This window comes from Carettochelys insculpta, chromosome 9, assembly GCF_033958435.1.
Source record: "Carettochelys insculpta isolate YL-2023 chromosome 9, ASM3395843v1, whole genome shotgun sequence".
NCBI lineage: Eukaryota > Metazoa > Chordata > Testudines > Carettochelyidae > Carettochelys > Carettochelys insculpta.
In genome coordinates, this window is record NC_134145.1 from 55496734 (window position 1) to 55521830 (window position 25097).

The 25097-nt window shown below is 41.4% G+C and overlaps 1 protein-coding gene across 2 annotated transcripts in view; it reads right to left on the reverse strand.

Moving 5' to 3' along the window:
* The window catches only part of SWT1 (SWT1 RNA endoribonuclease homolog), a 75153-nt gene that overhangs the window by 21995 nt on the left and 28061 nt on the right, over positions 1-25097 (reverse strand). For both annotated transcript variants that reach the window (XR_012646523.1, XM_075002242.1), the window contains exons 11-16: positions 16248-16384; positions 15141-15292; positions 11196-11334; positions 5924-6069; positions 2834-3042; positions 1798-1929 (exon numbers count right to left, since the gene is read on the reverse strand). Coding sequence is in view for 1 of the 2 variants with exons in the window: in XM_075002242.1 (XP_074858343.1) it covers positions 1798-1929; positions 2834-3042; positions 5924-6069; positions 11196-11334; positions 15141-15292; positions 16248-16384 (915 nt within the window). In the remaining variant the exon portion in view is untranslated. The remainder of the gene's footprint in view (positions 1-1797; positions 1930-2833; positions 3043-5923; positions 6070-11195; positions 11335-15140; positions 15293-16247; positions 16385-25097) is intronic.

Below are 25097 nucleotides of genomic sequence, written 5' to 3' on the forward strand. Positions count from 1 at the left end.
GGTATTTTGCAGGGAGGGGAAGGAAAGGGAGCAATTCAGGAGCCCTTGATTCATATACCTGTAATTAAGGTTAAAAAATGGGACAAGTCCTATATTTACAGGGCATAAATTTAAATTTTGATCTGGAACGCTCTGTGTCACTGAATTTCTTTCTCCACAACACCCCCTACTGTAAGTTTGCAAACAAACATCACAAAGGCTGTTCATTTCTAAGTAGAACATTTTATCTAATCTCTACTCCCTGAAACTTCATAAAGGTATTCATATCCTTAGCACACGGTACTAAAACATTTCTCTTTTCCACATGTGAAATTCATAAAGAGGTTTAAAAGAAAGCCATTCTCGAAAGCAGGGGTCTCAAACTCATGGTCCTCAGACCACCTACAGCTTGACCCTTTTTGCAATTCAGTCTGGAAGCACCTGCAACCCATGTAGGGGGAAGGGGGGGGTAGGAAAGCATGAAGAGACAGAATCCATACCAGTTTCCCAAGCCCTGCTCCTCCCACCACTGCCCTGTCCTCTCCCCTCTTCTCCCAAGCCCCCTCCCCTGAGGGATGCAACCTCAGGAATTACTGGGGAAGAGAGGGAGCTGGAATGGGATGGCAGGGGAGTCAGGCCCCCGGCACATATAGGCAGCTTGGGTGAAGGGGTGCAGCAGGGGAAAGGATGGGGCAAAGCTTGAGGACAGGTACAGATTCACAGTCTGGCTCAGGACTCCCTGCAGCCTGGGGGACTGTAAGTGCTCAGGCCATAGGTGGCCCACAGACTGTGAGTTTGAGACCCCTGCTCTAAAGGCTATTACATCCAGAAGTAACCACATGGCCCCTTTCTAGGGTACCAACATATAAGACCACTGCCCCAGATGAAGGGGCCACAGCACAAGCCCTACTGTTATGGGCAGGCAGGCGGAGCCAAAACTGAAGCCCAAGGGAAGGAAGCCTGAAATTTGAGCTTTACTGTGAAAGACTGAAGCCCTTGGACTTTGGCCCCAGCCCTGGGCAGTGGAGCTCAGCCTTCAGCCCCAGGTGCAAGCAAACCTAAATTAGCCCAGGCAAGTCCACTAAAATAGGGCTGTGACCCAATTTGAAGTCTCAAATCACAATTTGAGAATTGCTGCCTTTGAAGACCACTTTTCTGCTGTCTTCCTTCGTGATCAGATTTTATCATCATATAGAAAAGACACAATCAAGAAAAGCCATAACATTTTTCAATCTGCATTTTCATTCATTCTGTCATTTTAAAAACAAAAGGCTCAATCCTGCCACCACTCATAATCTATACCTAAAGTCCAACTGATTTGACTAGCATTGGGATAAAGCAGAATTGTTTTGACACCACTGTGACAGCTGCATTTTAGGTTTGCTAGAGTTGTCCTCCTTTCTCTGAGGCCTTGTCTGCACTGGAAATCTGCCCAGATTTCAGTAACTGATGAAGTTGTATTGGATCAACCCTAAAGGCAGACAAGCACAGCTATCCACAGTTTGTGCTATCAGGGCTCTACCAACACAGATTTCAGTCTATCTACATTCAGCGTTTACATTGATGTTGACATCATTAATTACCAGAAGCCAAGGCCTAATAATAAGGGGAAGGGGGAAGAATTGCTCCAAGAGATCCAAAAAGCTAATCATTTAAATATCTGCAACTACGCTGCCTTCATTTTTTTAATTGGGGAAGACTTTTCCAAGTAAATACAGGTTTTAATTCATAAGTGGTGAAGGAGAGATATCGGAGCACACAATAGTGGTAGTTAAGGCCCAAAAAAACTTATACACTCCAGTCTGCTAAAATACTTACTTACGAATTCCTGCAAGAATATTATTCACAGCTGCCATCAGTTTCTGTAGGCCTAAGAAAGCTTCCTCAAGTGAAGACATCTTTGCAGTGGTGGTGATTATATTCTGATCCAGCTTCTGGAAAATGTCAATACTAATACAAAAGCAAAAACAAGAGAAAACAGTCTATCAGAAGCAGCCACTGAAAGCAGACTAGACATGAAAATCACCATAAACAGGGGTGATGCATGGGAAGGGGAGCGCACAAGCAGTCCCCAGACCCAACCCCTCACCCCAAGCAGTGCAGCTTGAAAGAAAGGATCTAGCTTGCACTGATCTCATGCTGTGCTGCTTTGGGGTAGGAGAGGGACCCCACACTCACCACAATTGGTGCAGTGCTTCTGGAGGAAGAGGCAGGTGGGGGTGGAGCAAGGATGGGGAGAGGGTGGTGCTTGGACCAGAGGGAGGCTGAGCCTCCCGGACTCTTCTCACCAGTTGCCGCTGAACATAAATAGTATATTCTGACCACCATAGAGAAACACACGCACATGCACATTGTCTCAAAGGTCAAATACAAAAATAAGCTATATTTGTGTTGTTCAAAGCACACCCACTGTAGCAGAAAGTTTCTACGCCCCCAAACAAGCCTCAAGTCTGAATTTAAACCAATCTTTATTAGGAATTAGGTGTAAGATCTTCTTGGAGAGCAGACTACCTGCATGAAAACCTAATGTGGGGTTCTTGCATCTTACATGCAGTGCTGGTTACTGTCAGCAACAGTGCACTTGGCTTGATGGACTATGGCTCTCATTCAGTATGGCAATTCTTATGCCATTACTAACACATACAGCATTAGAACATGTGCTTTTAATGCGCAACCCAGTGCATCATCAGAGAATTTCCAAAACTAATATGTGCTTGGAAGGCAGAGGAAAAGACAGGCTGCAGTGGGCTGGAGGTGGAGGGAAGGGAGAAGGGGAAAGAATACCAACCACACAGACACATGCAAAACATTTCATAGCAATGACGATCTCTCCAACTCATTCAGCACTTTGTACCTGTACAGGTTTATTGTATTCCAAATGCTCTCAAGGACAGACCAGATTTCCTGATGTCTTTTATCTTGGGCCAGCTGAGTGTTTGACAATGACTTGCCTTCTTCACAGGTTTGCTGATACAGCATCACACCTCCCATTTTTAAACTTTCAGTGTTTTCTGAAAGAGCCGTGAGGGTTTTCGATGATTGTTCTCCATTGTCTGAATGACCCTGATGAAACAGACAATCAGATAGTATTAGAAAACTGCAAAAAAACTGCTTTAAGGTAAGCTATGGGAATTTTTTAAATAAAAACTGCATCTAAGGTACTTCTATGTCCTCCATCACCATAGTATCCGAGAGCTTCACAATCTTTAATGTAACACAGCTCAGACTGTCTCTGTGACGTACGTCAGTCTTCTTATTCCTAGTTTACAAATGGAAAAGTGAAGCACAAAGAAGTACAAAAGTCACATGGGAAGCCTGGTGGAGCAGGAAACAGAACCCCAGTCTCTACAAGACCTTTTTCAGTAGTAGTAGGCACTAATCAATGGTGTATACAGTTAATCCACAGACGATGCCAAAGATCAAAAGAGTTACTTGCAAATTTTAATGTATAAATTATTTTGTTAGTCTTTAAAGTGCCACTGGACTGCTTTTTTGTTTTCATACTTGAGAGGACTTATTTTACAAAATGAGGATTCCAGGGTACTTTTCATATACATTATTACATTAAAACCACCATAACCGCCTTTGTGTCTGCAAATATTTTCTTTGTTCTGTAAAAATGGGGATACGACGAACTGAAATTATTTCAATAAAGGTCATAGTGAACCAGCAGCAAAGTTAAGAATAAGAACACTCGAGTTTAAACTTTTATTGCCCTGCTCCAAAAATGACAAATGTAGCAGAAAGGAAAAACCCCAAGTGAACCATGTTCTTTGGTTGTGACAGAAAAAAGGACAATGAGTTGCACTAAAAGCTAGTTACCACAGAAGTTCTGTTATCTGGAATGTTGAAGAAATGTGGAGTGCTGCTTAATCAAATATTCTGGTTAACTGAGTGTTGTACTGTGCCAATGGAATACCAACGGTCACAGAATTAGAATACAATAAATTGGGTAAAGTATCAAATAGTATACTCACCAATCCAGTAGCAGTACTGCACTGCAAAGCTCTTGGTTTCTTGAAGCAGTTAGGTAAAGGAGGTGGAAAAGTTTTCTATATAGTAGATCTTATGACCCAACATACAACTATGGGCAGAGCATGACATACCCAGATCACTAAAAACACAGTTACCAGGAACTATACTAAACATAATTTTCTTTGATGATTCAGAAGACATTTTAGGATCTTGCAGAGCCTCAGAGTCATCTTCATTAACATCAATCATCCTTGTAGATGTAGAAGGTGGTGCAGAAGATAGGATAATTACAGTTTCAACCCAACGACACCCTGATAGCTGCTTTTTTGAATAAATCCCTGACTTCAACTTGCTGATCTCCTGACTCTTTTGCATAAAAAGTACAGTGCAGAATATGTACTTGCATAATGTGCTGGGCAGTATATTAGTCTTTAGTTATTAGGCAGAATATTTGTATCGGGGTACATGCTGGTTAATTGAGTGCCAGATAACAGAGCTTTTACTGTACTAAGACAGAAGGACAGGGAGGGGGAAAAAAAAGCTCATGAATCTATTCTGTTTAATGAGCTTTAAATTTCTATAATGTCAATCATGCCTAAATGGAGTCCAATGATTTATTCAAATATGCAGCACACTAGATAAGAACTCTGGAACAACTCAGTGCTGAAGAGAACTCAGGTAATCAATTATGTATCTGTCAGGGAAAACAAATCAGCTCATCAGATACTATGGCAATTCCCTCCCTCCCAACAATTGTTGCCTAAATCAATTAGAAAGAAACCTCCTTAAAAGGACAGGACACACCATCCCAATGTGCAGTAACAAATGATAATTTAAAAAAATGCAAATATAGTAGGAGACCAACCTGTCTTAAAAAGAGGAATTTTTATGAGCTTAAACACAAAAAGGAAGCTGACAAGAAGTGGAAAAATGAACAGATGACTAGGAAGGAGTATAACTATATTGCTGGAGCATGCAGGGGTGCAATCAGGAAGGCCAGAACACAACTGGAGTTGCAGCTAGCAAGGGATGTGAAAGGGAACAAGAAAGATTTCTACAGGCATGTTAGCAATAAAAGGCTGGTCAGGGAAGATGTGGGATCCTTATTGAATGAGGGAGGTAAACTAGTGCCAGATGTGGAAAAAACTGATGTACTCAAGTATTTTTTTTCCTGTCTTCACAGACAAGGTTGGCTCCCTGAGTACTGCATTAGGTGCAGGAGGTGAGCAGCCCTTAGTGGAGAAAGAACAGGTTATGAACTATTTAGAAAAAACTGGACATTCATGAATGGCGGGGAAGAAGACAGGACACTCATGCTACTGGTGTAGGGTAATTTCCAGATCCCAATTTAGAGCAAAAAAGCAGTCCAGTAGCACTTTAAAGGCTAACAAAATAATTTATTAGGCAATGAGCTTTAGTAGGATAGACCCACTTCTTCAGACCGTAGCCATACCAGAACAGACTCAATATTTATGGCACAGAGAACCAAAACTAGATATCAGGGTTGACAAATCAGAAAAATTGTAATTGTAAAATCAAGGTGGGCAAATCAGAATTGCAGAGGGGCGTAGTGGTTCTTAGCAGAATAGCATGGCTTGTCTAGGAATTTTAACCCTACGGTCTTTGTCAAAAAGCAGCAGTATGCAGTTGCTTTTCAGTCATTTGCTATATTTTTGTGAGATAATAGAAGCAAAATTCTGTGAGGGATATTTTTATAAACAAAAAGCCTTCTGAGACAAATTTTTTGTAAACAAAATCCTTCATTTTTGTTGTTGGAGAGAGGTTATGTTTGGCATCTGTCAATTATGACAATATCCTGTTGACCCCCGCACTAACACAGTCTACAACTTTTTGTCGTCCTAACAGAGAAATAGCAAACCCTTAGTAAATTTTTAGTGTAAACAACTGGTGATGCTAAAATTTCACTGAGACCATAGTTTTAGTGTGTGTACATTCAAAGGCGACTTACCTCTGCCAGCATTTGGAGCAGTTTAGTCACATGAGCAAAAGCTTGTGGAAGTACACCATCATAGTCAGACCTTGGGCTGAAAGCATGCAATAGCTTTTTAGATTCTTGAAGCAGGATGCTTGCTGTTACGTGGTCAACTGCCTTACCTAATGTAGGAAACATTAAAAAGAAACATGGGAAATCAAACAGTTTTGGACAAATAGGCTAGTCTGATGTTCAAATGAACATGTAGAAAGGGAAAAATAACCGTTTCAAACTGAAACCAATTATAAATAAGGACATATGCTCAGTTATCCACTTAGGAAGGAACAATCAGTTGCACATATACAAAACTGGAAATGACTGCCTAGGAAGGAGTACTTCAGGAAGGGATCTAGGGATCACAGTGGACCACAAGCTAAATATATATGAGTCAACAATGTAACATTGCTTCCCCCATCCCAAACAAACATTCTGAGATAGGACACCAGAAGTCATTCCTCCACTCTGCACCGATGAGGCCTCAAACGTGGTACTGCATTCGTTGTGAACACCCCATTTCAGGAAATATGTGGACAAACTGGAGAAGGTCCAGAAAAGAGCAACAAAAATGATTAAAGGTCTAGAAAACATGACCTATGAGAGCACATTGAAAAAACTGGGTTTGTTTAGCCTAGAAAAGAGAGAACTGAGAGGGGAGATGATAACAGCTTTCAACTACCTAAAAGGTTGTTATTTTCCACATTCCAGATGACAGAAAAGAAACAATAGGGTTAAGTTGCAGCAAGGGTGGTTTAGATTAGATGCTAGGAGAAACCTCCTGTCAGGTTGGTTAAGCACTGGAATAAATTACCTAGGGAGATCATCTAAACCGCTTATAAAAATCTCCAGTAGTTGAGATTCGACAAACACCTGTCAGGGATGGTCTAGAGATGGTGCTTGGTCCTGGCATGAGTAAAGTGGACTGGACTTTATGACCACTCCAGGTTCCTTCCAGTCCAGTGATTCTATTATCAATTCCAGTTCTACCATTTCCAAAAGGCATTGTTACAATTATTGTAGGAATTAAATATTCCAATATATTTATACATATAAAAATAAGCACATATTATTATAGAAGATTATTATCAAACAAAGAAGGTTTCAAAATCCCATTGACATGAATGGTATTAAGATCAGGTGCCATGGTCTTTTGAGGGTTTAATGCCTGTGGTCAATGTCCAATAGACTAAAAACCTCGTTTCCATACTATAGAACATCTCCTAACCAAGTCTTCTCCAGAACCTCAGCTCTGATATAAGTTACAAACTCCACTCAATTCAAGGGGCTGAATGGCTGGGAGCACTTTGCAAGCTGCCCTTGATAGAGAACATTGGCTTAAATATGATACACAGATTCTTGCCTTTTTTTTTAATTTATTTGGGGTGAGTAAACCAAACACCCAAATGGGGAGATTATCTTCATCAGATGTTGATCTGGAATAAATCTTGTGTGCCAATGTTGACATGTAAGAATAAAAAATCTAGAACACTGCTATTCTGTGGAAAACTAAAAACTTTGAAGACTTATCTACATTGCTTATTACTGCCAGTATTTAAAATATCTTGGAGACACACCAAATTAGCAAACAGTTTCAGGAACAAACATTGTAAAAAGCAGTGTGTGAAAAGAAGACTTGTCATTTGTTGTCAATTCAGAATCTGGCACAGGTTCATTAGATATGTCATTGTCAGAATATCTGTTCACAACATGTCCTAGCACATCTTCTGGTGGACCAGAATATGCATGGTTACAACTACTAAATGGAAGCCAGTGTTTACCCATAGAAACACTGATACTTTCATAACTAAATACTATGATTCATCTTGTTGACTGTGCTTTCCATCAGTAAGTTCTTCAGAAGCACAGCACACCTATATAAAAATGCCTACAGCCTAATTAAGCTGTTTTTATTACAAGCCAGGAAAGTAGATAGATTACAAATAAAAACAACAATAAATACTTGGGAGGCACATGAATATTCAGATGATCAAAGCTACTCAAGTTTCTTAAGTTGTTCCACTTTCTGGTAGCAGGCACATGTAGATGTAATATTTAAAGCAAACCCCATACATGACTGATTTTGGTAGTGTCTGTTCATGTTTTTTCAATTTGATAAAACAGAAGGGACGGAACAAACAATTAAATATTTTGATAAAGACTGCCAAGCAGTCTGAAGAGACTGCTTTTTTGTAGCTTCTTCTGTAAGTGGTTGTGAAATCTTGCCTCATTTTAGAGCCCCACTTTGCACAAATTTGAGGTTCGTGCAGATTTTTCTTTTTGTCTTTACTGATATGCTTTGTATCATGGGTTTTGGGGGAAACATTACAAAACGCTTGTACAGTAAACCCTTGAGTTACACAGGGGCTGCGTTCCTACAAACCTCACATAACTCAAATTTTCACACAGGTCAGGGGGAGATAGGAACCAGGCTACAGTGTGGCTCCCAGCTCTCCTCCCCTTGCAGAGCCAGGAAACTAACCAGGGCAGCAGTGGAGGGGTGCTGGGAACCAGGGGCAGCCTGACTCCTGGCTCCCCTTCACAGCACTCCTTGGAGTCAGGAAACTCAGCTGGCTCCCAGCTCCCCGCCACTCCAGGGACAGGGAAACTGCTCCTGTCAGGGGCGGCAGAGAAGGATCAGGCTACCGCGCCGGACAAGAGCAGTTTCCCCGCCCCTGGCAGGGATGGCTGCCTGATTCTTTGCTGCCGCCCCTGACAAGAGCAGGAAACTGTACCTGTCAGGGGTGGCAAGAGAGTCAGGCTGCTGCTCCTGGCAGGGATGGCAGTTGCGTTAACCTGAGACATGCACAAATTGGTTGCACATATCTTTAGGGTTTACTGTATGTTGCAAACCGGAATTTTTGCCATCCATCTGAAAACAACCATCTGATTGTGTGAAAGTCAAGAAGAAAGATTACTTTTCCATGATATCGTCTTCCTTCACTAACCCATGTGACTCCTGTCATTCCTGAATCAAAAGGAGAAATGCAAACCCTATAAATATATAATACAGGTTGAACCACTCTAACCTGTCACTCTCTAGTCCAGCAACGTCCATCACGCAGCATGAGTATCGTTAGCCGAATGTCCACTTCTGTGTGTAGTCAAATTTCTCATGGTCCTGAAAAGTTTGTTTCTAGCCACCAGAACTGGATCTCTGTATTCTGTGCTGTTATTTAGCTGTAATTTCCCCCTAAATATCTTTTAGGTGTCCATTAAGCAGCGGAAGTATTGGTAATGCTCCTAAACAATACTGATCTTCTGTGGTTTGGCACCAGTCAAGCCCCAAAGGTGTCAGACTAGAAAGGTTTAACCTGTACTAGCAGATTTACCTGGCTTTACTTGGGTCCTTAGCTCAATTAAGGTGGGTTGGTTGGTTGTTGTTTTTTTTAGGAGGGTTTGAAAATAAAAAAGGAAAATGTACATGCTTTATTTAAATTATTGTATTTTTCAAACATCGTGGTTATATTTATGAAGTTAATTTTATTTCAGATTCCTTAAAAATGGATTATTAAACTTTTCCTATTTAATTTTTTACTACATTTGAAAATGGGAATTCCATTTTTTCATCCCTATAAATGCTTATCATTTGCTATGTTTTAACAAAAAGGGCTATCGTCAATTTATTTTCCAGTAACATTTCCTTCTAGTTTCAAAACTTAAGCATTGATTTAGCTGTATGAAAATAAAACACTACTCCAGATTTCTCTATTTTACTTCTTTTCTAAACGGTTTATTAAAAACCAATCCTATTCCAGGTTCATCTTATTTTTCTGGCTCATCTTGACACGGTCCAGGCTGAAAGTAACAACATTTCTTACTGGTACTGTCATATCACAATCCACTGTGAGGGGAGGCGGTGTCCCTCAGTGCAGGATATGGGGGGAGGCGATTTGTGAAACAACAGTTCCTGTAAAAAATTTAAGTGTGCAGTCAGTGGAGTGAGGGGAAGAGGGGGCCTTGAGGCAGAGGGTGGAGAGCATCTCAATGTGGGGAGGAATGCAGGGCAGAGGGTTGATATGTGTATAGAGAAGAGCAGGAGTTAAGGCAGGAGGCTGGTTGTGGGGCGGAGCTCAGGGCAAGTTGGTGTGGGTGAGGTGCAGGAGCCAGGGTTGGAGGTGAGGAGCTCAGAGCAGGAGGCTGAAGATGTGGGGTGCAAGTGTCAGGGCTGGGAGTAAAGAGGGGTTAAGGGTAGTGGAGCTATGGAAGGGTGCAGGAATCTGTGGGTGGGGGCTGGGTGGGGTTGCCCTCAGGGCAATTTGGGGTATGTGGGGATGCAGGAGTCAGGGTTGGGGATAAGGAGGGGCTCAGCAGAGGTGATGAGCATGTGAAAGGGTGCAGGAATCAGGGCAGGCAGGGCTGAAGCTGCTTGCTGTTTCCCTTACTATTCCTGTGAGGGAGAGAGAGTAAAGTGTATAACTTGTATGCCCCGTGCCCTCCCCAGACAGATGGAGATGAATGCAGTAAACTATGTATTTTTACCTCACTCCCTGACAGCGACCAATGAGAACAGCAAGCAATGCCCCGTAAGAATCTGGAGTAAAGGGTGGGAGATTTCAGCCTTAGTCTGTGCTTTGTGTAAGAGACACCACCTTAGTAAAACTAAATTGAACAAGACAGATTTCTCACATGATCACTTTACCTGAAAAATCCATTTCATCTTATTTCTGAGAATGCCTGAAGATGGGGGGCTCAGGCAGTCCCAGCTAAGGAAATTGCCCCCAGCCAGCCTCCTTCAACTGCCTGGCTAGCTGCTGCTTCGTGTGGCAGCCTGAGCCCTGAGAGGTGGGCTGGGAGCATGCATCACCTCCTTCTGCAGCTGAGCACCTCAAGCAGCCAGCCATTTCCTATCAGAGCTTGCTTTCACCTCTGGTTCAGTCTCTTTTAACATTCACTGAATTAGGTCAGTTTTGAGGGCTGTACTTGATTTAATGATTCTGTCTTTTTTTCTATTTGGGTTTATGAGACACAATCCCATTCCAGGAACATCACACTTCCTGGCACAACCTAACCCTGACAGTGCTTAAAGTTACGGTAAGAAGCCGCTGGATACTGAATGTGATGGTTTTGGCTTTTACCATTTAGGAAGAGTGCTTGATCAAACAGACAGGCAAAACTCTCTAAAATAGGAAGTACATACAGGTATCATCATAATACATACTTAAGACTCCTGTGAATAGAGGGCTGCACCTCAGTAGAGAGAGATTTACATTTAGAAGTTTATTACTGAAAAGGAGTTACGTAGAAGCCTTACCTTTACCAAGATGTTCCTGCAGGCATTCAATGGTTGAAAGTAAACTTCTTGGCACAATAGAACCGAATACAGCAATCCAGTGTTTTTTAAAGCACTGCAGTAAATTTGCTAGGGTCCATGGGGGCTTCAGATATACTACCTCAAAGTGAAAAAATGTTAAAATTTCACAACCATACATCTTTATCAATGTACATTTCTCATTTGTGCTACTCTTTAATACCAATTGTACATGCTGAAGTAAGCATAAAAGCATTGTCAGAAATAAAATTAGATGGGTTTTTCCAGGTAAAGTGATTGTCATAAGACAAATCATGGTTTACCTCAATTTAATTTTACTAATGTGATGTCTCTTACACAGGCAGAGACAGGCTGTGGATTACCTGCAGTTAACTCATATCTAAAAAAAACCTAATTGTGGTAAAATGAATCATGATTAACTGAAGTTTTAATTGTTCTCACAATAGAATACTAATTGAAATTTATTAAGATTTTGGATGTTTTTCTACATTTTCAAATATATTGATTTCAATTATGTCACAGAACAGTGCAGTGCTCACTTTATATTTACTTTACCTTTTGATTACAAATGTTTGCACTGTAAAAATGAAAAACAAAAGAAACATTTCTCAATTCCCCTCAAATACTGTAGTACAAGCTCTTCATTGTGAAAGTGAAACTTATGAATGTAATTTTTTTTATTACTGAACTACACTGAAAAATCAGAACAACATAAGCTGTGAAAGTTTCTAAGTCCGCTCAGTTCTACTTCTTGTTCAGCCAATTGTTAGGAGAATCAAGTTTGTTTGTAGAAGAAGCTGCCTGCTTATTTCCAATGTCACTTAAACAGGTATTCACATGGCACTTTTGTAGACACATTCATATGCCTTTCATATTTCAATCACCATTCCAGAAGACATGTTCGCGTGCAGAAAATGTTTATGATAAAAAAAAGTGTTAATTAAAGTTGTGACTGAACTTCTTGGAGGAGAATAGTATGTCTCCTGTTTTACCCACTTTCTGCCATATATCTTGAATTATACTAGCCTCAGATGATGACGCAGCACATGATGTTTGGTTCAAGAACACTTTCATTGCAGATCTGACAAAACACAAAGAAGGTACCAATATGAGATTTCTAATGATAGCTAGAGTATTCCACCCAAACTTTAAGAATGTGAAGTGACTTTGAGGTGACAAGCATCAGAGCAGTATCCATGTTAATCTGTACCCACAAAACAGCAGGGACTCCTGTGGCACCTTAAAGACTAAGAGATTTATTTGGGCACAAGGTATCCCCATTTCATGTTTTAACAACAGGACATGCATCCATGTTGACGATGGATTTTGCCAGATAAATATCCAGATGCCCAAATAAATCTGTTAGCCTTTATGGCGCACATGCTGTTTTTGAAATATCTCCTAAATTTTGAGATGGATGAAGAGCTGAGCATGCTTTCATAAATTTTAAAAGAGCAACACTCTGATATGGCAACTACAGAACACAAACCAAACCATCAGAAAAAGAAAATTAACCTTCTGCTGGTGGCATCTGACTCAGATGATGAAAATAAATATACATTGATCAACATGGCTTTGCATCATTCTCAGGCAGAATCTGTCTTTTGTTAAAACAAGACAAGACATGAATCTTTAGCATATCTGGCACATACATATCTTGCAATGCTGACTACATCAATGCCATGCAAACCCCTGGTCTCACTTTCAGATAGCAATAAACTAGAAACAACCAGAGTTATCACCAACAAATGTAAACAAACTTGTTTTGTCTGAGCGATTGGCTGAACAAGTAGAAAAACTGTGCAGTCTTGTAGCTCTGAAGTTTTTGAATGCAGGATTTCTATATACCTGAGATTTGTATATTCCATTTTCATTATAGAGGCTACAAACCCATTTTACCTGAATTGAAAAATACTGTTTCTTTTGTTTGTCATTTGTACAAAAAATATAAAGTGAGCACCATACTCTTTCTATTCTGTGTTGCAACCAAAATCAACATATTTGAAACTGAGACACAGTTAGCATACGTGCACTGCTAGGAATAGCAAGATATATAAAGTTTTACGAAATGTTTCTGTGGGGGATATCTTCTATCAGTACACTCAAGAATAGTAAAACACACAAGTTCAAACAAGAAATGTTAGTTATAGTAACCTGATAGCTCTCAGAGTTCATCTTGTTCAGATGATTATAAAAGTAATTAACCATTCCTGCTAAATGGAAATGTTGATTGGAAGATGCACAGATCTAAAAACAACTGAATTGATAGTCTGACCATAGTCTGACTATCTTGGTTCTACTCCGAACTCTGCCAGACCTTCCGTGTGAACTTTGACAAGTCAGATAATTGACGTGCTTCAGTTTCCCCCATTTGAAAATAGCAATGGTACTATTTCCCTTCTCCAGAGGTTTTGCAATGCTTATTATTTGTAAAGGGCTTTGAGTTTTTGGATGGTAAGGAACATGCAACAGAAGTCCAAAGTTACTGTTAATAACATGTGAATTTTCAAAATGCACAATAAGCAAGCAGACAGCACATAAATTACTATTAAATGTAAATGTTACACGTTAGTCAATCATCCTTATACCAAAATACATACTGTAATTTAACTATAATCTATGTGCTGACAGGACTGGCAATAGGAAACATGAATTTTCACTTCAAGTTCACTTGCTCAAATTCCTTTCAGATTAGTAGTGACTAAATTACTAGATAGATGTTTAATGGCTTGTGTAGAGTAGGCTAAAAGCAGTAATTCATGTTAGAAAGGTTCACAAAGCACAAGAATACTGAGAGAGAAACTCCCAAAAGAGGTTAAGACAGAATGAGCTTGGAGACAATTTCCCGAGATAGGACTGAGCCACACCAGCATAGAAATAACGGGAGGCAGGATGTGGTGGTGGGAGGTAGAAGTGCTTCTGCTGATGCTGCCTGTGATATAACTGTCCTATAGTTTTTTTTTTAAGACAGTCTAAAAATGTTAGAATGTGCAAGGTGCTAGTGTGACTGTTCTCATGATTTAAGATACCACTACAATCCCTAACCCGAACTGTACTCTTAGGCAACATTACTTATCAATTTATTCCATATAGTTTTTTAAAATGTCTCTCGTTACATCTCTTTCTACTCATGCATTTTTATAGGACCAGTTTAGATTTAAAAAAATATCGAATTCTGAAACTCTCTTAAGCACAAGAGGTTCCCTAAAGAACCATGACAGAGAGCAGCACAATTTGTCCATTTTGTAGTTTTCAAAAAAAAAAAAAAAAAATCTGTTTACATTTTCATAAGAGGTTACAGCTGAAAATGAGTTCACGGATCAACAACTGTAATGTAGTTGGAGACATTCACATCATTGTACCATATTTAATTTTTGTAATTAACATTGTAATGTAAAAAGCAGAAAGACTGAACTGTAGATTTTCAAGAATCTTTAACTTTGTACACTTGAACCTCTTTAATCTGTCAACCCTGGAAATGGGCTATGCTGGATTATGGAATTTTCTTGACCATGGTTGTTCACAATAATAAAGCCTCAACAAAATTTATTACTAAATGTTTTGTATATACAAATCATTATAGCGCACTTACGACATATTCTACATGTACAGATAAATCCTTACTGCACTGTATTTAAACTGTTATTTTGTTTTTATTATAAACACGTAGGTAATTAAGCAGAAAACCACTAATTGTACAGCACAGTTCTCATGTTTACAAATTAAATGTATACTAGACAGTACAGTATATATGTATGTATGCTTTTTGTTCTGTTGCACTTTATTTAAACTTATTTTGTTTTATCGTTATGTTACTCCAGCCATGCAGGGGTCCAAACCACAGCTGTTCCCAGAGAACAGACACACAGATTAAAGAGGTTCAAGAGTAATTGAAATATCATACAAAAAAACAGCTCAAGTAACCACCTCCATCCACAAGTTTCCAAACGCAATTTTCATTTCAGTTTCCAATATAGAGGATAAAGCTTCTCCCAAACTTTTTTCAAGGTCAGGAACAATGCTTAGGAGTGGAATAGTAAGGTTGGGACCTTGCATCTTGGTTTTCTGGAATGCAGTATCTGCCAAGTAAACACAATTACAGAAAGTGCTTTCTTTAGTGTATTATTCATAAAAAATATGGAAACACATTGGTTCTGTAATTCCATCTTCTAAGAGTGCTGAATTTTTACCAAGAGCATATTTACTATTTCGTCCTCCAGTTTTAGGTCTCTAGCTACAAAGACATCCTTCCCTTTACTTCTCTATTGGTACTTCTGCTACTCCAAGACTAAAATACTGAGCATCTTGCACACATTTTAAAATAGAATAAAATGTCCATTTTTCTCTCATCTCTCCCCAGAAGGAGAAATAGTATGATTCTTCTCTAGAGTATTTATCTTTTTGACTTGCATGCATCTTGTGACATGTCTACTGAAATTAACATCTTCCATACTAAATAAAATCAACAGTTTATTGAGCACAATATTTTTGTCTGAGAGTAGCCAGTACCAGCGCTTCAGGAGGAGTATACAGAATGACCACCCCATCTTCTCTGTCCACCTTCTAGCACATGGCTGTTTAGAGTTGCTTGGAGCATGGGCTTGCACCTGTGATCATCTTGGCTTATAGCCAGAGATGGAACTAACCTTCGTGATTTTATTCAGATTTTTTTAACCCAACCCCCCTTTCACCCATAACGGAAGTACTTGACTAGGATCTTCACAAGTTATCTGTTGTTAATGGCAGCTAGAAGCTGTTGTTTTCCACACACCTACATACATAGAACTGGGAAACAATCATTTCATCATTCAATGAAATGAAACTATTTTTCTTAAGCTCTCAAAATTTCAGGAAAAAATGTCATTTTTGGGTACACACCAAAGATGGAGAATTTCAGCCTTCAACATAAATATTCTAGAAGTTGTAAGTGTATGGAGACAAAAAAAACTACCACCATAAACTTTTTTGCAAGCTTAATTATGGCCTGCATGACTCATAGTGTCACTAGAAATATGCACACACATGCAAACTAACCTGTTTTTGATTGCTGTGGGCCAACACAGTTCTGATGGCTGTTCACACGCAGGTTCTGGAGTGCAGTAACCAAATCTGCTTTGCACAGTGCCTTTACATCACTAACAAGAGCTTTGCTGCACAAATTTTTATCATCCCTATGAAATGAGATTTATTTTTGTTTGATTATACTAACTTCTAAACAGCACTGTTATATTCTAAATCTTAAAGCTAACCCACTGACACACTTGTATTCAGTAAGACCATCTAAATTTGGAAGGGCTTCACTGTAAATCACATATTGCCTGCAAAAGAAAAAAGGTGGCTATTTAAGAAGGCAGATGAGATAGCTAAAAATGAACAAGTAAACTATTCTGAAAAGCACCACACAAAATGCATTTTAAAAAAAATTATAACCACAGTTTATACCTTCACCTAGACGAGTGACTATTCATCCTGTTTTAGCCAGGGCTGTTCCTTTTTTTTAGCTCCCTGGGGAGCATCCCAATATTTTTTTTAAAAACAGGTTAATTATCCCTTACATTGCAAAGTAACGATCTGAATTGTAAAGGGACAGCTCTTTAAGCAGCAGGGGTTGTCTGTTTAAAGAGCCATCTGCAGGAGGTATGTAGATTCTTTGAGCAGATTGTTTAAACAGGCTGATACCAGCAGGCCCCAGGGACAAGGGGGAAAGGAGGGGCAGAGCCAGGCTGCATGGCTGCTGTGCACTCTGCTCACACTGCCTGAGGAAGACAAAGGAGGCTGTGTCTCAGATAAGTATCAGAGAGGTAGTTGTGTTAGTCTGTAGTTTCAAGAAAAACAAGAAGTCTTGTGGCACCTTATAGACTAACAGATATTTTGGAGCATAAGCTTTCGTGGGCAAAGACCCGCTTCATCAGATGCATCTATAGTCTATAAGGTGCCACAAGACTTCTTGTTGTGTCTCAGATAGTTCTCCACCCCACCTCCCCCGACACACACACACTCACTCACACTGCTGGCAGATAATAGGATTGGGATAGGGAAGGCAAGGGCCCTATGGCAAGGAACTGGGGAGAAAGCAGGGACAGCTGCTAGGGGATTGCATTTAGCCTGGTAGCCCGCAGACAGTGCAAAGAAGGAAGTCTGGAGTAAATGGCAGCTGGGCCCAGGCCAGGGGCAATGACGTAGTGGGGGATCACAGGTGTGGAAGAGTCCCATGAAGGATGGGGGACAGGACTCAGGAGGGAGCAGAGACAGGAAGAAGAGGACAACAAATGTGAATCATAGAGGAGGGCTGGTAGGGCTGGATTAACTCTTCTGGAGGCCAAGGCTATTAGATTTTTGCGGGGCCCCCTGGGATCTGGGGTGAGCACAAAAATCATGGGTTCAGAATATGGGAGGGTTTGCTCCAGGCTAGGCCAGAAGAGTGGGGTGCGAGATGGGGTGAGGGTGCTCCAGCTAGGAGAGCATGCTCTGTGGCAGAGCCTGGGATGAAGGGTTTGGGGCTCAGGACCCAAGGAAATTTAAAATGGCCTGGATGCCTCAGACACTTTTAAATTGCTCAGACAGGTGTGGAAGGGGAAATCTCACTACCCCCCGCCCGCTGCCACCCACCACTCACTCCATTATTTCTGCCTGTGCCTTCCCTCTGAAATAGTCTGAAGAAGTGGGTCTGTCCCATGAAAGCTCACCACCTAATAAATTATTCTGTTAGTCTTTAAAGTGCTATGGACTGCTTTTTTGTTTTGCCTTCCCTCAAACACCAGAGACACAGCCCCTACCCTCAGAGGTGGAAAAAGGTGAGGTGATGGGAGAAATAGGGTGGGGATAGGGAGCTTGGCTGCTCCACTGTGCATAGGTATTAATGGTTTAGAAGGGGAAGAATTCTTTTTACAGCATTTTACTATTTGGTGCGTGGTAAAATAAAAACTGGAAGAACTTTACCATAGATCCTGTTTAATAGTAACAGAGAGGAAGCTGTGCTAGTCTATACACTATCAAAACAAAAAGCAGTCAAGTAGCACTTTAAAGACTAGCAAAATAGTTTATTAGGTGAGCTTTTGTGGGACAGACCCACTTCTTCAGACCATAGCCAGACCAGAACAGACTCAATATTTAAGGCACAGGGAACCAAAAACAGTAAGCAAGGAGGACAAATCAGAAAAAGATAATCAAGGTGAGCAAATCAGAGAGTGGAGGGGTGGAGGGGGAAGGTCAAGAATTAGATTGAGCCAAGTATGCAGACGAGCCCCTATAGTGACTCAGAAAGTTCCCATCACGATTTAAACCATGTGTTAATGTGCCGAATTTGAATATAAAAGCCAGCTCGGCTGTTTCCCTTTCCAGTATGGTGCGATAATTCTTCTTCAGTAACACGCATACCTTTAGGTCATTGACAGAATTTCCCATTCCATTAAAATGTTGACTAACTGGTTTGTGGATCTGGAGTGTTTTGATGTCTGTTTTGTGCCCATTGACCCTTTGTCTAAGGGAGTTAGAAGTCTGTCCAATATACAAAGCATCTGGGCATTGTTGGCACATGATGGCATATATGATGTTAGTAGAGGAGCATGAGAAAGTGCCCGTGATTCTGAGAGTCACCTGGTTAGGTCCAGTGATGGTATTTCCAGAGAAGATATGTGGACAAAGCTGGCAGTGGGCTTTGTTGCAGAGAAAGGTTCCAGGACTGGTATTCCTGGGGTATAGACTGTGGCTGTTAGTGAGGATCCTCATGAGGTTGTCTGTAGGAGAGAACAGGCATGTCACCCAGGGCCTTCTGGAGTGTGGCATCCTGATTAAGGGTAGGTTGTAGGTCTTTAATAATTCATCGCAGTGGTCTGAGTTGGGGGCTGTAGGTGATGACCAGTGGTGTTCTGTTCTTGGCTTTTTTGGGCTGATCTTGGAGTAGCTGGTCTCTGGGTATTCGTCTGGCCCTGTCGATTTGTTTTTTTACTTCTCCTGGTGGGTAATTCAGGTTTATGAATATTTGGTAAAGTTCTTGTAGTTTTTGGTCTCTGTCAGTTGGATCAGAGCAAATGTGATTGTGCCTAAGAGCTTGACTGTAAACAATGACACCACTGGTATAATGTATATTATTCTTGAATATTCTAATTCTTGACCTTCCCCCCATCCCTCCACTCTCTGATTTGCTCACCTTGATTATCTTTTTCTGATTTTTCCTCCTTGCTTACTGTTTTTGGTTCTCTGTGCCTTAAATATTGAGTCTGTTCTGGTCTGGCTATGGTCTGAAGAAGTGGGTCTGTCCCACGAAAGCTCACCTAATAAACTATTTTGCTAGTCTTTAAAGTGCTACTTGACTGCTTTTTGTTTTGATAGATCCTGTTTATTTGACTTTTCAATTAGAGCTGGATTTGCAAATAAGTGATTTCCATCGTTTTAGCATTTGTTTGGGGAGGAGTATTTGAACCATTCGGCTGAAGCCCTTATCTGAACCTGGCCTTGCCCTGGGGAATGAGGGAACTAGCTAGGCCAGGACTGCAGGAGGGGGGAAGTAAAAGAGGAGTCTCAGAGAGGTAGCTATGCGACTACGAGAAGTCCTGTGATATATTATGGACTAACAGATATTTTGGAGCATAAGCTTTCGTGGGCAAAGACTCAAGCATCTGATGAAATATCTGTTAGTCTATAAGGCGCCACAGGACTTCTCGTTATTCTCGAAGATACAAACACAGCTACCTCTGTGGTACTTGAACTGAGAGAAGGCACTGACTAAAGTACCTGAAACCAGAGCTAACTGAAGTGCCAAAGTAGCTTTTGATAGGCGTGCCCTGCAGGTGCAGAGAAAATACTTCAGGTTAATGGCTAACTCATTCAAAAAGGTGAGAAACCAACTGGGAACTGAAAAAAGCAAGAAAGCTTTTTATTCATAGATTAGAAGAGGATAAACAAGTGGAAGAGGATGAGTTTTACTAGTTGTAAATTGTGAAGACCTAGTGACTTGCAACAATCAGTTCCATTAACTACAGATAAGGTCACATTTTACCCTTGAGAATTTTCCTAGCTGCTGAGGGAGGGGGACGTGGCCGTTTCCAGGAAGCCCTGCAAGGTAAGCATTGTCTGGAGAATTCACCCCCTGCTGTACCCCAACTACCAATCCTGAGTCCCCCTCCAAACTTCAAACTCTTTTTGCTGAGGGAGGGTGCACTGGCCCCAGATTGCTTCCACACTGACCTCTGCAAAAGTCAGAGGTCCTGTAAAGTCACAGAATCCACGACTTCCTACACAAATTCACAGCCATACATACAGATAGTACTGTATATACTCAATCATTACCCTGTTCATTTATAAGCTGATCCCCCACCCCCAAAATGAAAAGTCAAAAATGGAAAATTGCTCTGACTCATTCATAAGTTGACGCTATATTTCACAGCTTGGTGATTTCATTCCCCAGCCAATAAGGGTAAGCCACTGGTGCACAGAGACATTTTGTTTACCTAAAGTGTCAGCAGTCTCAGAGCCCCGAAGCTCCCAGTACCCACAATTCACTGTTCCCAGCTAACTGGTGGTGGCCAACATGTCCCTCAACCTGTGCTCCTTCTAGCAGCTCCCATTGGCTGGCAACAGCAACAGGGAGTTCAGGGAGACCTGTGCCTGCCAATACTGCAGTTAAACAAAAAGTCTGGGCAAGCTAGCAGCTTACGCTGACAGGCTGGGAGCCGAACTTTGCCAACCCATTCATAAGCAGACCCTCACACTTTGAGTCACATTTTTAAAAAAAAAAAAAAATTTGGTCTATGAATGAGTATATATGGTACTTTCTTTAATAAAACAGAACCTTTGGATATCTACTGATTCTTGTATATCTAGCATATTTAAAAAACAGAATAAAATCTGCCACGTGGTGGTAGAAGCCTGGAGCCCCTTGTGCCAGGTGGGTCAGGGAAAGCCCCTGCATTCCTACCCTGCTCCCTGGTGGCAGCACTGGACAGGCAGAGCACGGAAAGCCCCCATGGACAAACCCTGGTCAAGGACAATCAGTGAGGGTGGAGAGGAGGGCCACATGGCCTTGGCCTCAAGCTCAAACTAGAAGCAAAGGGCCACAAGGAAATAGGCATCCTATAAGTTAAGAGTAGTAAGTCAGTTGTTAGGAGATAGGAATGGGATAAGAGAGCACGGGGCAGGGCTTGGCAACCAAAATAGCAATAAGAGCCATTTTATTCAAACGCAATAATTCAAGAGCTGCATTGCATGTGACTATGAGACGGTCCTTAATAAATGTCTTTTTTTCCCCGGCAGAACACAGCAGAACTGTCTTCCGCCACCATTTTTCCCCACTGCCCTTTTTAAAAGGTGCCACTGCCACAGCTCTGACTGATTCCCTGCCTGCAGAGGAAAGAGCAGGACTCAATTTAATTGGTTTAACAGCCAGCCAGACCATTAAACCAATTAAACTGACTCCTGCTCTTTCAGTACACAGGTCAGGAAGCTGCTCCTGTCGATGTACGTGGGGGTAGCTGAAGCCGATAAAGCAGCAGGAGCACGTGGAGCTCCTTTTGAAATGTAAGTCCTGGGCTTGGGGGGCCGGGGAGGGGAAGCTGCAGTTGTGGAGGGTTAAGCATGGTGCAGGTTAGGGCTGCAGGGGAGATGCGGGGGTTGAGTTGAACCACGGCCGTGCGGGGAGGTGAGCTAGGGCCACACAGTTGCATGGGCAGGTTGACCAGGGGTAGGGCGGTGCGGGGGGGAGAAATAGCAGTTTGGGGCTTGAGTTCCAGCACCTTTGTGTGTAGGGAAAAAGCACTGTTCATAAATAACATCTAACCATAGCTTTTGTAATCCTCATTTTAAGATCACACACAGTGACTTGTAATGCGATATATGGTTCCTGCAGGACATTCACAAACTTTCTACATATTCTCTCAGGGTTGCATTTTTTGTTGCTGGTAAATTTTTCATTACAAATGAGACAAAGAGAGCCCAGCCAAATTCAATATAAATGCAAAGGATTGGGTCCATTCAGGTTGAAATTCTCTGTTTTCATCTTCTAGTTTCTTCTTTCTTGAAGCCATTCCAACCCCACTTTAATTATGCCAATTTTATTTCACGTTTAATTTTAGTTTTCTTTCTTAAAATGTGTGTTGCCCTTTGCAGCAGGAATGCCAAAAGTTTCCTTTTCCTTTTAAAAAAATCAAGACTTTATTAGCAACATGATCAAAACACAGATACAGTATCATATCCCACAATGCACTGCACATACTAAAGGGGGATTTATCCATCCAATGTTTTGAGATCACATATCGCTTGCTATTTAGATACAATTGTTCATTCTGGGGCTTTTAGATGTTCACCATTGATTGAAAATACTCAGAAGGGGTTTTTTGTTGTTGCTCTTTAAAAAAAAATTTGCATTTATAGCATTGGAAGCCACAAAGAAATCCTTTAAGAGTCACACATGACTCTGGAGCCACAGGTTGCAGACCCCTGGGATAGGGTGAAGTCAGACATTTCATTTTATGAATTGGTTGAGATTCAACAGGTCTAGAATGGTTCTGAGGCCTCCCTAGGACTGCAGAATAAAATCCCTTCTCCTGATGTAGGATGCACTTCATCTACATACCCTAAAAGCAACAGAGACTTTGAGAATCAGCAGAGGCTGAGCAGAATAATCCTTGAAGAGACAGACAAGGTGGATGGGAGAGTGGAACAGATGTGATATGCAGAGTTTATCCTGGTTCCATAGTGCTTATAGACTCCACCTGTCTGACCGTGTGATTCTATGCAACTTTGAAGCAGTACAACTTCACAACCAAAGGGAGAGAAAGCTTTCTGTAAGTGGTTTGGCGCTTTGAATGGAGGAAAGAAACAGGCTGTTTGGAAACTGACAGCTCTCTTGGTGTCACAGATGTAGGAGGCACAAATGGAGGTCTCCTCCTTTGGAAAGTGACATATCTTTTAGACATGTTACTCATCAGATAATATGATGGATACCTCTGATGCATCTGAAGCAGAAAGGTTTTCTTTTTGTAAGAATCCATGTCTGCAGAGCATTGGACAGCTACATTCCCACAGTGCCACTGGGAGGCCATACTGAAGCACAGCCGAGGAACACAAGTGCTGCAGGAAGTACTGCCCAAGAGATCCAGAGTGACAGTACTCTGCAACCCGCTGATTGGCCAGCTGTCCTATTTAATGTCATGCATTGCCCCAAGTTGTTGCCCAAGCAACCTCACAGACTTCATCCTGCTGCAATGCCAGACTTTTGTTTCATCTCCTGTCTGTCTCCAGCTTGACCCTGACCTTGACTCTTGCCTCCTGATTCCAACCCGTCTCTGACCCTGGCTCGTGTTTACAGAAGTTGGAGGAATTAAAAGAACCACTCCCGCCCTGTGATTACTGTCCCTACCTCAGCCAACCTGTGACCACTATACCACTTATATCACAATCTCTTTCAATTTTGGTAGTAGGAGAGCAGCTATCCAGCGATTTCAGGGTTGCCTAGGAATCTTTTAAAGAGTGCAGACCCTCATCTCTTTTCGCTCAAGAACAGACTTGAACCCTCAAAAGGGAGGTCTTCTACAGCATGCAGCAACTCAGTGGGAATACCCAGCACTTGCTGCAATGAAGTTCAATGCATAGCAATGGCTGCTGCCATCACTGGAGCCGCTGATGCTGCTTCCTCCAGTGCAGCCTGCAGAGAGGCCTGAGCAACCAAGCCCACCATCATTAATGAACATCTTAAATTCCTCTTCAACACTGTCTCATAACGTCTCTTGAGATTTAGACATTGCACTCCCATTTGAATGATCGTATCTGGCATGGAGAATCTGGTGATTTGTTATTCTAAATTGTCCTGCACAGCTGATACCACATGGGTTGGTGCTAAAGTTGTCACATCTAACACCTGGGAATTAGACTGCCTGTGTGATGAAGCTGGCACTCACAAGCACAAGAAGGCCTGTGCCACTGCATATGCCTAACATATAGTTGGCACTCACAAGGTAACCTGTTGAACATATGAAGTAAGCAATGGATTCTATCTTCACAGAGGCCCTTAAGAAGCTGATGTCAATAACTCAACAATGTAGGTATACAGTACAGAGGACCACTTCACTAAAAATGCCCTATCCGAGAATTTGATTTATCCCGACAGGAGATACAGCAGTACAAAGCAAAGTTCAACCAAAACCCTCAAACAGACAAAGGAATAGGTAAATGGAAACCCAACATGGGTATAGCTAATTATCTAACACACACAGAGAAAATGTTAAGAGCTCACACTTGCTCTGACCACCAATCACAGGCAGTAAGGGGAAGGAAGGGGAAAATAAAAGGGAAGAGGATGTTGGGGCATTTCTGTTCTTCATGCTCCTGCTAAGCAGCACCACTGCACAGAGGGCACATGTGCTGCCTTGATGGGTACCACTTTGGAAAAGTGTACTCCAGCTCCAGTGCACTGGCACACACTTAAGTAGAATGGACATATGCAAACATCTGAAATAGAAGTAAAAATGCAAAACAAGATTTAAGCCAATCCACCCTTCTGCACACCAAATGAAGACACAATGGACTGAACTGAATTCCACTCCGCCTAAAGCAAAAAATTAGGCAATTAGCCGCTGCAGAATCTGTATTACTCATGAGGCTGTAAGAAGTGTGTGCACACATGCGTGGGCATGTGTGTGTGTGCGCATGCATGTGTCTGTGACAATTTTCAGATCAGACCTGTGTTTTTAGAGCCACACAACGGAAGAGTTATCTTTTAACTCAGACTGTGTTAACTTAATATGGAATTATCATGGACAGACTCATACTCATGTTTGACTAGATTTCCATAAAAAACATTAATTTGGCTTCCATACACTAAGTTGGCACAAATTAAGCCAGTTCCCATGAGAGAACTCCTTTTCACTTTCTGAAATGGTGTTGATTTAG